This window comes from Rattus norvegicus, chromosome X (genome assembly GCF_036323735.1).
Source record: "Rattus norvegicus strain BN/NHsdMcwi chromosome X, GRCr8, whole genome shotgun sequence".
Lineage (NCBI taxonomy): Eukaryota > Metazoa > Chordata > Mammalia > Rodentia > Muridae > Rattus > Rattus norvegicus.
This window is the reverse complement of record NC_086039.1, coordinates 119,363,252-119,376,295: the sequence shown is the minus strand read 5'-3', so window position 1 is coordinate 119,376,295 and position 13,044 is coordinate 119,363,252. Positions and strand designations below refer to the sequence as shown.

At 34.5% G+C, this 13,044-nt stretch overlaps 1 protein-coding gene across 4 annotated transcripts in view; it reads right to left on the bottom strand.

The window, feature by feature from the left end:
* Wdr44 (WD repeat domain 44) overlaps window positions 1-13,044 on the bottom strand; it is a 105,439-nt gene that overhangs the window by 15,945 nt on the left and 76,450 nt on the right. For all 4 annotated transcript variants that reach the window (XM_039099449.2, XM_063279776.1, XM_039099450.2 and 1 more), the window contains 3 exons: window positions 12,412-12,476; window positions 7,497-7,610; window positions 1,461-1,583 (listed from right to left, as the gene is read on the bottom strand). In XM_039099449.2, the coding sequence (XP_038955377.1) occupies window positions 1,461-1,583; window positions 7,497-7,610; window positions 12,412-12,476 (302 nt within the window). The remainder of the gene's footprint in view (window positions 1-1,460; window positions 1,584-7,496; window positions 7,611-12,411; window positions 12,477-13,044) is intronic.

Below are 13,044 nucleotides of genomic sequence, written 5' to 3'. Positions count from 1 at the left end.
GGCTTAGAAATGTGACTCAGCAGTTAAGAACACTGGCAGCTCTATCAGAGGATACAGATTTAATTTCCAGTGTGTACATGGTGACTCAATACCCGAAACCCTCTCTGGCATTGCAAGTCATCAGGCACACACGTGGTATACAGATATGTATGCAAAATTCCTATATACATAAAATTATGAAACTTTCATTGGTTATTAAAATAAGCTAGAGTATGCTATACAGAGGAAGATAAATCAATGTTGATTTTAGTCTCCACAATTGAACACATGGCAAGTACACCTACATGTGCATATATATATATATATATATATATATGCATACAACCACACATACATACAACAAATGCACAAAATAATATTAACAAAGTTTGAATAATATGGGATATAATATAATGGAATTTGGTTTTTACTCATTTCAGTCTTTTGTACTTTGTCTCCCTTCCTCAACCTTTCCTCAGTTCTCACCTATATACTTACCTTTACTTTCTTTTTTTTTTTTTCCTTCAGAGTTGAGGACGGAAACCAGGGCCTTGCACTTGTTAGGCAAGTGCTCTACCACTGAGCTAAATGCCCAACCCCTTACCTTTACTTTCTTACACCTACCATTTCCTTCTTTTAGAGACCATGTCTTACCCTTCAGTCCAGTCTGGCCTCAAACTAGTGAGCCTCCTGACTCAGTTTCAAGGAGCTGGGATTATAGGCATGCAATACCATACTTAGTTGTCTCTCTCTCTCTCTCCATACTTAGTTCTCGTTCTCTCTCTCTCTCTCTCTCTCTCTCTCTCTCTCTCTCTCTCTCTCTCATATTTATTGTCCTCTCTCTCTCCAATATCTCTCATCTTTAGTAGTACAATTTATTTATATTTGGGATAACATTTTACTACTATATTTAGAACATAATCCCCCACATGTAATGCAAATTATTAGAATAGTTCTTATCCACCCACTGAATAATTGGGTCCTCTATACCTAATACTGGCCTCAAACTCATTTTGTGGTCAACAGTGACCTTTAACTTCCGATCCTTCAATCTCCACCTTCCGAATGAATAAAGCCATACATCACCAAAAGTAGTTTTTGTAGTGTTTGCAATTGAAGCCCAGGCTGCCTTTTTTAAAAAGTAAATACCATCCTAAGCTACATTCTCAGCCCCCTTTCCCTTATTTTGAAACAGCTTTTCTCAAGGTACTCTGGCTCGTTTAAATTCCCTATATTGACTAGGCTGGCTTCACATTCAGAGCTGCATGCCTCAGCCTCCTGAGCCATGGAATGAATGCTTGTGCTACAACATTCAGTTCCCTTCCCATGTTTAAAGCAAATTAGAATGTTAATAAAGTTGTTCTTAATGATCTGGCTACTACTGTTCTTTTTTTATCTGGTAGTTTCACTGTTCTTTGGAGAAATAAAGTTCCTTCACCTCCCTTTTAGCATGACAAAAGAGTATATAACTGGTTACTTACTCTTGGATGGAAAGCGATGGCAGTGACAAAATCTATGTGTTGAAAACAGCAAAGGCATTCTCTTCTAGAAATGTGCCATAACCTGACAGTTTTATCCATAGAAGAAGAGAGCAGAAAGTAGTTCTACGGAGAAAATGATATCAGTTACTTTATTACTGTATATATGAAAATATGACTTACACAATGAAATTAAATGAGGCTTAAATTTATTTGGCAGTGTTTAGTTACATATATATATATATATATATATATATATTTGTTTTGTGCAGCTTCAAAAGAACATGGCTATTTCAATTAACTTGAAAAAATATTTTTTTAATTATGGTCTAATGTATTTCACTGACTCTAAGACATTTTAGCATTACTTGATGCATTACTATGAATCCTACAATGTATGATAGAAAATATGTCAGGCATTAGCAGAGGATTAAGGAGTGTCTTAGGTGTTATAACCTGCATATACTGAAACTTAACCATGAATATATGACATCTACTAATTTAAGTATACTAATTTTTTGTAACGAAACACTGGTGAATTCTAACTTACATGGGTACTAATGTTCCTTACAATGCCTTCAAAAAGATTACTCTGTAATGCAGTATAGAAATGAAAATTTATTGTGCTCCTAGGCACAATATTGCCTAGAATATGTATTCTAGGCAAGAAAGTTAGAGAATAGGAAATGTCAAATTTCTCAGAATGCATCACAGAGCTTGCTGATCTGGAAGATATAGGAAATCTGATTTAGGCATTGCATTTGTCCATTTGCCCAATTATCCTAAAACCAAACATCTACCCATCAAAAGCTTCTGGTTGGTCAAGTCTCAATAACTTCTAAACTCATATATTTAAAGGGAGAACTATATATTACACTGAATGAGGAAAGTCAATGGAACTCTAGAATTTTTTGAAGTTTCTCACATGACAAACAAATCAAGGTTGTAATAAAACTTATTGAGTATATAAAATTTGCTGAAGGCTTTTTTCCTTAGCACTATAAACAACTCTATGAAGTAAGCATATTATTATCATCCTTTTTGACAAATGGTAATGGCGAGGCTCAGAAAATTTAAAAAAGTTGTCTAAGATTGCACAGTTCTGTCAGTGGAAGAGCTATGGTTCAAGAACAGATGGTAGGCTCTACCCATGTTTTGCAGAGTACAGCAAAGCACAAAATGCTTTGTCATTTGCCCAAAGTAATTAAGAACACTTAATTGTTACCTGTGTGGCAGTTCATAGCTAGGATGCGGACTCAGGAGAATGAGGAGTTCAAAGACAACCTTACTTACATAGTAATAAGTTTGAGGATACCCTGACTATAAGAGACCCTATTTGCAAAATCATAAAATAATGAGCCAAAAAGACTAACTGCAAATATTGATTTAGCTATGTAACTCGATGTGCTATTTTATTAAACATACTTAAAATGTCCACTTTTGAAATACATATTATACCTTATTAAAATATAGAGTTCAGAAGTCACACAGGGTATCATGATTTAATCTTATCATTTGTAGATGCAAAGGCTATAACATTGTGAAATTGAGACCACTGTGTTATAAGTTTTTATTATGGTTTGTAAAATAAATAATAATCTGGTGGGTAGGGTTAATAGATCAGTTGTAAAGAACTTGTAAGGCTCTAGGCTTGACCTTCAGTATCAAGAAATAAAGAGGAAAAAAGAGGGGGTGAATTTGGACGCTTTGTAATAGATTTTGGAAGGCATGTAATAATTATTTTTTATTTTCAAAGATTACCTAGTTCCAGAAAAGTTTTAATGAACATATAAAGTTGTACTATAATTTTCTGTTGACTAATAGCATTAAACCTATGGTCCAATGCTCTTTAATATTAGCTTTCTTTAGAGCTGAGGGTGTAGCTCAGTAGCAGAGCATACAGTTAATACCCAAATAAGCCAAACAAACAAACAATTTCAATAAAATAAAATTTGGCTTTATTTGCTGCTTGTTTCAGGCATATGAGATTTATGAATATATTCTTAAAATATGAAGTGCTAAAGACATGCTCAACTTTATTATACTATGCCAAGAATTTTGTTCAATACATTTTTACTAAATGAAATTAATTTCTTTAAAAAATGTTTATGTGTATGGGTGTTCTATCTGCATATATGTCTCTGTATCACACGAATATATGGTGTCTACAGAGGTCAGAAGAGGGTGATGGATCCCTTTAACATATTTGTGAGGCATCATGTGGGTGCTAGGAATTGAATCTAGATTCTTAGTAAGAGCAGCCAATGCTATTAACTGCTGAGCCGTTTCTCCAGTCCTGAAATAATTTCTTAAACTAAGCACTGAACTTCCGAGTCGCATAAAGTACATTCAATCTGGAATAGTTTTGTAATCCTTATATGGATCCAGGAAGTCAAACCTCTCATCTATACAATGAAAGATCCACTATTACATGGAATTTTTACTGGATGATGTAATACTGTGTTACCTAGCACAAAACAAGTACTTAGAAAGCAGAAAGTTCACTACAAACACATTCTCATAGACACTGAAGAGACTTGGTCCCTATCCTTCAATGGTCTAGAATCTTCTTGAAAATATGACCTATAAATCTTTGGTTGCTTAAATAATAATGGACCCTATAGGTTAATATATTTTAATGCTTGGTCTATAGTTGGTGGAATTGTTTGGGAAGGATTAGGATTTGTGGCCTTGTTGAAGAAGGCTTGTCACTGAGGAGTGCAGTATCAGGTTTCAAAACCCCATTCCATTCCCAATTACATCTTTTGTCTCTATTCCTGCCTGCTGCCATGATAATCATGGACTCATCCTCTGAAACCATAAGCAAGACCCCAATTAAATGCTTTATTTTTTAACTTTCCTTAGTTATAGTGGTTCTTCACAGCAATAAGAAAGTAATTAATACAGTAGCAGTTAGAATTTTCCCAGCAAAAAGCACACCAATACCAACAGTTATCCAATAACAAATACTCCACACTGAAAGCATAACATACAAGTAAAATTACATTGAGATGACTTTATTTATGTATTTAGGAACACACACACACACACACAGACACACACACACACACACACGTGAATACCATCCACAAAAATTTTCAAAGCATATACTCTTGATTTTTTTTGCATTTATCTTGTTATGATTAGATATATAATATGAAGAATCAGGACATCCCAGCTTACAAACTATCAACAGTCATAAGGCAAATATGTAGACTGATACTAAATACATTTTTCTGACCTACAAAATTTGTAAAGGATGCAGGAAAAGAAGAATTTATGATTTCTTAAATCTTTTCAATGTATCCAGCATTGTAAAATTTTACAATCACCTGTAGGGCGAGGAACTACTGTTACCAGGGAATTGACTAGAGAGTACTGGTCTAAAGACATAGAGTGTGAATTACCCTACCCACACTTTTGTAGACACCTGTCAACATGTTACTTAATTCATACAAACACTTTTTCAAACCTTTGATGAATATCAGGAACTTCAACTGTTTTGATTGAACAATTGAACAGAAACAGAGAACATATGTAAAATACTTAAGCTTGGTGTCGTCAGTACTTGACACATTCACAGATCAAGTTTTTATTTCTTTATTTTTAATTGTTATGTATATGTCAGTGTCGGGGATATTTGCACACTGAGTATAGTGGCCTAGAGAGAACAGAGTTATCCACTTGGAGCTAGAGTTATAGGCAGTTGTAAGCTGTCCCATGAAGATGTTGGTAACTGGCCCTATTTACAGATGGTAGTTGAGCATTTTCTGTGTGATAAGTAGGTGCGCTTTAAAAAGGATTTATTTTATGTGTAGGAGCATTTTGCTGGTATGAATGTATGAGCATTGTATGGAAGCAAGAAGAACCTGTTGGATCCCCTGGAACTATAATAACAGATGGTTGTGAGCCACTATATGAGTGCTGGGAACAGAACCCAGGTCCTCTGCAAAAGTAGCAAGTGCTCTTAACTCCTGAGCCATCTCTGTAGCCCTATGTAAGTGCTTTGTATTTACTCAATTAATCTTTCCTTCTAACTCTACAAAGAAGCCATTTTCGTTAAGCTATTTTGCAGGCTAAGTATGATATAGTTAAGAAAAGTGGCCAAAGACCCAGAAGTACAAGGGGCAAAGTAATTAGAATATAAATCCTAGAGTCTGACCCCAGAGTTGTGCTCCTAACTAGGTGGAAAAGTAAAGAATAGATATGTTTTGAATGAATATGCAATACAAACTATCTAGTAGCCAGATGTTTATAGGTTCTCAGTTTATTACTTTACTTTAATTAAAATTTAATCATTTCCCTGTTACTTTTCACTCTTCAAACCCTCTCATGTTCTTTCCCTCCAACCCTCCCATGTCCTCCTCTCTTAGTCCCTCTTGAGTTGACGGTCTCTCTTTCATTGACTATTTTTCTTACACATACAAACAGACACACTGACACACAGACACACACAGACACAGACACACACACCTTGCTGAGTCTGCTTAGTTTTGCACCAAAATGAAATTAGACTAGTAAATCTTCAAGAAGGTGGATGTCATTTACCTGATTTTTTTATCATTATATATTATATATGCAAATTGAATTATCATGGTAGACTTCATTAATATGCTTACTTGTCATGTATCAACTAAAATATAAAAACTATTACATATAGAACTCTTTATTTATATGTAAAAAGGTTCTTGTGCCTGTGAAATGGCTCAGAGGGCAAAAGTGCTTGCTGTTTAGCCTGACTGACTGAGTACCATCACTGAGATACACACAACAAGAGAGAACTGAATCCCACTTTTTGTCTGCTGGCTTCCTTCCATATGCACACATTGGTACATATTTCCACAGACATGTGTGCACACACACAAATAATAAATGTAATTTTAAAATTTCAAAACTAAAACTTCACATTTTTTTTCAAAAAAGGGCTCTTTTCCTGCTTATGTTCATGCGTGTGCTTATACACATGTCTGCACGTGCATGTGGAGATCAGAGGACCCCTTAGGTGTTGTTCCTCAAGTACTACTTATTTTATTAGACTGAGAATTTTTCTGGTCTAGAATTTTCTGAGCAGGCTTGGTTGGCTTACCAGAGACTTTCATGGGTCTACCTGTCTCTATCCAATACTTGGATTATAAATGTGTGCCATTCCACTTAACTTTTAATTTTACATTATTTCTTAGGATCAAACTCAGGTCTTAAAGGTTCTAAGATGTTTGGTGTAAGAAATAGAATACTAGAGTGAAACAGAGAGAAAAATATTATGACAGATGGGTTATATAAAACACTCAGAATGTCTAAGGAGAGTGAGCATTCACAAATAGACTGATTCAAATGTGATGCATAGTAGGGAATGTTGATGGAAGGCTACAATCCTAATATTTGGCAGGCAGATGCAAAGCTCTTAAGAAGTTGACAGTGCGTATGACATCATCCTGGGTCACAGAGCAAATGTCAGCTCACCCTCAGCTACAGAGACTCAATCTCAATGAAAAAAGCAACAAACAAACAAACAAACAAAGAGAGCTCAGGTTTATCTTGATTTAGTTTGCTAAAATATGGTATTAATATCTCTGTTCTATTTAAGGTTTTTTGATATAATTAAAACATATGGGTACCACTTGTATCCCAAGTATTAATATCTAGTTAATGCAAGTTCAGTTTTCTCATGTCAACTTGTTTAAATATCATTTTCTTTCTTAAATTTTAAATATATTTTAGATTTTGATTACTGATATAAGTTTAAGGGATCAAGAAAAAAACACACCTTATTTGAAGTCACATTCATTTTAAGCATCATTTCTTTCTGAAAAAAAAATCATTGCATCTAAAAAGTAAATAGCAAATAATAGATCTGACTGGTTAACCAATATCCACACTTGAAATTATTCTTTTTAGAACTTAGAGCAGCTTGTAAGTAACTTCCACAAAGTAGAGAGCTGACACTTGCTAGTATGATGACAATCCTACAAATAAGGAGTTTTAAAACAATCATGTCAAAGTCATATGGATTGATACATAATTCTAATAATAATTTCTTACTTTAGACCACGAAAGATCAAGGAGATCAGCAGTATGTCCCTTATATTTGCAAAATGGTCGTTGCCGAAAAGGTGCATTTTTGTCATCTGGGTCTTCGTCAGTTCCACTACATACCTAGTTAGACATAAAACAAACTTTAAAACTCGGATGGAATGTAGACCTTCAGACATTTCCCACCTACCCATTGTGTCATAAATTTGTATGATGCCCAACTGGAATTTCAAGCCATCCAAAGCCGACTTCCCTGTTTATGCTGATTAATTACTCATCACCTTTCTTTTTCTCCATGCAATGATAAACTAGAATAATTTCTGAGGCAATATAGCCTGTCATACTCCTTTCCATGTCTAAAAGAACTCCTTTCTTTGTCCCTTTCTCAGCTTCTGTTTCTTCAGAAGTAGAACTAGCTTATGGGGGTAAGTAATGACTGGGCTGAATTAATTTAAGATTATCTCACTCCACTTCTGAAGGATCACTAGGTGAGCCATAGGGTGTGTTCAAGGGAACTCACTTAAGAGAATTTCCCATTTTTTGTTTTGAACATCTCCATGAGACACTTAAGACATTAGGACTACCATAAAGTATGGAAAGACCCAAACCAAAATAGAGTAAAAAGGAGAAAGTTGATAGAACTGTTTCTCTAGTGATATTACTGAGCTAAGTAACCCCAAGAAGCCTTACCTCTTAACTCACTTCTTCATTATTTAAGCAATTTTAAAGTTATGTTTTTGTTATTTTATAGAAGTAGATAATAATACCACACATGCATGCCAAAATTGGTTGCTACACGCTATGTGTATTTATCATCAGAATAAATCCTAGCTAGGAAATCTTTGAAATAGTTATTAGTACTATGAATATAAATACATTAAGAAAAATTCACCAGGTCCAAGAGGTTAAAATAACATATTAGAAGGTCACATAGTCACCTGTGAACAAGAGAATTAAGGTAGAATATAAGTTATCTAATTTGTAAGTCCAGATTTAACTCAACTATTTCAGTGCATACAGCATGAGAGACAATACAGAGTTCCAGCTAAGCCTCTCTGTTTAGGGAAGAGTGTTTAGAATGAGGATAGAGATGGGTAAACAGGTATTTTTGAGACGACATCACAAGATCTTATGCACGTAGCTCAAAATTTTAGGTGGAATAAGGCCCTGGGGAACTAATACAGAATTCTGAAAAGGAAAAAGTAACAAGATCTGGTTGGAGCTTTAGAAAAACTGTGAACACTGTCACAGAATGTTTGGATGGAGCAAGTGAAGGCAGGAATAATAATAATAAGTTTAAGAATGCAGGTTTGACTTCGGATACAGGTCTTCAAAGATCTGTGCTGGGTTTGGCCTGAGAGTCTCCTTCCTGCAGAATAATGTTCATAGTTTAGGAAAGTGCTATTCAAGCTGTCAAGGGATACAAGCAATCAACATTTCTACCCAGCTGTGAAGCCTATGAAGCACAATAAGCAGTATGGGATATCCCTAAGACGTAGCAGTGGAATTAATATCTTGGCAGTAACAAACAACTGTAACTGGATTTGAGGCAAGAGGGAGCTCATGCCTGGTATTAGAAACCTAGCCAACTACCCCTGGCTAGTGAGATTATGGAAGAGAGTGTACTGTGGCCAACATAGAACCTATAACTACTAAATCAGCATAATTTCTAACTGCATTCAAAATACTTATTTTTATACCCACAAATAAGTGTATCTCCTAGCCCTCACCAAAGAATCTTCTCTTTACAAGTAGAGACCATTACAGAAAATCACAACTGGTCAAAACAAACTGATCACAGGGTGCCTAGCCCCATTAGCTAGATTTAAAACACAATGACTACACCTAAGACTTAGGGACATTTTATCCTTTGGTTGTGAGTTTAGCCTTTAACATCTCAGCTACCTATGCTGAAATAAATGATAGCTGTCAAAACAAAAATAATACTTGGGAATCACTACTTAAAATAATTTAAAAAGAAACATGTTATCATTAAAAAATGCTGTAAGGAACATGGAGGAAATGGGAGCAGAAAGATTTTAAGAACCAGAGGATCAGAATATCTCCTGTGAGATTGCATTGTTTAGAAATGACAAAGATGCTTCAACCTATGATACCTCTACTATGGGGTTGCCTAAATAAGACTGGAACAAAGACAAAAACCAAAAATCCTGCAAATGAGGACGGGGGAAATGTCATGAGACAAACAACTATAGATAACTAATAATGTTGAGAGAAGGAGAAATAGTCTTTCCCAAAGGGATGGGCCTCACTAATTGCTTATACAATATCAAGTGCTCTACCCTGAATTCATGTACACATAAACAGTAACCATTCTCAACAGGCTTTATTAACATATTTACACATCTCTCAATCTCTCTCTCTCTCTCTCTCTCTCTCTCTCTCTCTCTCTCTGTATGTGTGTGTGTGTGTGTGTGTGAGAGAGAGAGAGAGAGAGATTGAGAGAGTATGTGAGAGGGAGGAAGAGAGGAAGAGAGAGAGAGAGAGAGAGAGAGAGAGAGAGAGAGAGAGAGAAAGAATAAAAGTATGAGAGAAAATGAGAATAACAGTGTGTGAGAGAAAATAAAAGTTAAATAGGCTAGGAATTTGAGAGGAAGCTGTGTGTGTGTGTGTCTTTCTGTCTGTGTCTGTCTTTCTGAAGGGACAGGGAAAGTGAACTTGGAAAAGGATATAATTATATTTTAATAATAAAATCATCAAAACGTTAAAATGTAGAAAAAATGAGGGTTTGAACTAGGACAATAGTCATAAGATAGAAATAAGCTATGATTATTGTTTATACCAAAACTTGATTTTTGGTGCTGGAGATGGAATCCTGCCCTTGTGAATGCTGGACAAGGGCTCCAGCTTAAAAAATTGATTAAAACATTTTCATAGGAACCATGTAGGCAGGCTAGAACACTAAGTTCTGAAATTTTTGCCAATCACTTCTAGATAAAAACTTCTTCCCAAAATTTTTACTTCCAGACTAATGAGCCCTGATAAAAGACATAACATTAATATTCTCATTCTTTACATAAATCCAACTTCCTGCTTAATAGTTATTTATTTTTCATTAACTCCTAAGCACATTTCCCCAGCAGCAATTCCAGGCTATTTTAAGTAGCAGTTACATGTTAGTAATATACACTGACACTCCATGAATTAAGTATTTTAAATAAAAATTTACCCCCAAACCATAAGTTCTAGATTAAAAAAAAGCATAATTATAATTTATAGCATAAAGAAGAAATTTAACCCAGAATTGCATATTACATTCTTGTCCAACTATGGGTTGTAAACTGAGAAGGCTAAAAGTCCATGCTCAAGCCAGCACTGAAAGGTTTTAAGCCCTTAGACAACAGAGCAAGCAACTTACACACCTCCCCTACACTTTCTGAACTCCTTTTGAGAATCAAGAAAAACATTCATAGAGTCAGAATGGAATACTTTAGAACAGTGATAGTGAGTAGGTGAGAAACCTTGGCTCATCACTCTCTGCTTAACTGTACAGAAGGTTCTATTATACTCTCATTCACATGAAGAAAAAAACACAAAAGCACTTCAAAAGGAGTAAGAAACCACTACCATGAGCCAGACAAAATGCATATGAAAATGATCTCTTATTGTGCTTATTGTGTTCCACTGTATCTAAGGTTACTTTAAATAATTCCAAAAGCCATGAAAGAGACCCCATTCAGCTACTTTGAGAAAGAATCAGAGGAATCAAAGCAATATCAAATGACCTTTTCACAAAATGATAATTTACTCAAGTATTTCAGAAGAAAAAGTATCAAGTAGTATAAGAAAAATGGCTAACTTTTCTAAGGAAATTTCTAAGGAAATTTAATAGTTCTCATTCATAATGTCTTGTACTCAACTAACATTTTAGTTATACTTACAGATCAGAGGTAGGGCACTGACAGAAATAGTTATGAATCTATGAATTGCAAAATATATATAAGACAGTCTTATATAGTATAGGCTGTTTTTAGAAGCACTAAAAACCTGGCAGTTTTATAATAAAGTAAACAAATAAACAGACTCTTTTCCCTAAAGCAAAGCAGTTAAAACTGTCACCATACAGTAGTGAGTGAAGGCTTTAGAGAAAAAGTAAACCATGAAAAACTGGCATAGTCTGAATGGAAAGAAGGGAAACTGGAAGCATTCAGATAAGGGCAAAACTTAGAATAAAAGCACAGAAGCAGGAATTCAGTGCTGACTTCATGCCTACTATAGTCAGCATGGAGTAAGATAACCAGGATTAGTCCAAAGCCTAAAGAGAAAAACACACTGAAAAGGAAGATATGGTAAGCAATATAAATATAAAAATATACATGACACATTATAAAATCACATGAGTAATAATTTTGCCTGCTGGATTTAGGGAAATTAACAAGAGCACAAAAGATATTTCAGCAGAATCCAGAGAGGGTATTCTAGACAGAGCAAAAATATGAAGAAAGAATGATTCAATATGAAAGAATATTTAGGATACAGACCAGGATGAAAATTAGAAGTCACAGATACCAGAATATTAGGAGTTACAAAGGCAATATGAGGCAATATTAAGAAGTATCTTTTCCCTGGAATACTAAGGAGACACAAGAAGAATTTAACTATAACTATAAAGTGGCACAATTATTATTATATTAAAAATATTAAACCCAGACTGAAGAAAGGTGATTTTGTTTTATTTAAGTATGAATCAGTAGGGTAGTATCTTCAATACTATTATTCACCATTTGGCAGTCTTAAAACTTAAGTATTTCTCACTTGGGAAAAATAATAAATGAAACATTTTAATATTACTTGTAAATTTTAATCAAATGCATTGACAGAACTTTTTAATAATTGAAAATAATTTTAGGGCATCAAATAAATGATAGAGTTTTATAATAGTAACTATAAAATGTGAACATACCCCCATGTCTGTATCTGATTTTGATGAACTTAGACTTTCCTGAGATGGTGAAGGTGACACACGTCCTAAAAACAGCATAGCAATTGTAAAAAATCATACATATATATGTGTTCATCTACCAACAAGAAATACTTTGAACTAATGATAATTATAAAATATAATATCACAGAAAAACACATTTTCTAAATGTGAACTTTAACCATAACAGCATCCACATAGTTATATTTATCATTTTGATCAATCTTAATAAAACAGCTTAAACAGTTCCCTAAGTCAGTAAACAAAACATCATTTAATCCGTGCTATTCACAGTAAATACATTCTTACTCATTACAAAAACCAAGGGGAAACAACAAAATCTGAATAAATGGTCTGAGCTGAAGTTAGGTCTCAAAGGCAACTGAAATAGGCTTTTTGCCTCAGGTAGAAGAAGGAAAAATGACCAGGGAGAACAAAAAAAAAGCTCACTGACTCACTCTACAACTTTGTCTTGTTAAATACATCACCATCTTCAATTATTTATTACAATGTATGTTAAGGAAACTCCAAAAGGTTTTCTGAGAATATAGGGTGGTGCAGCCTCATTTTCTCAAATTTCAGGCAAGAAGATCTTAAGTTCAAGGCTTGCCAGAG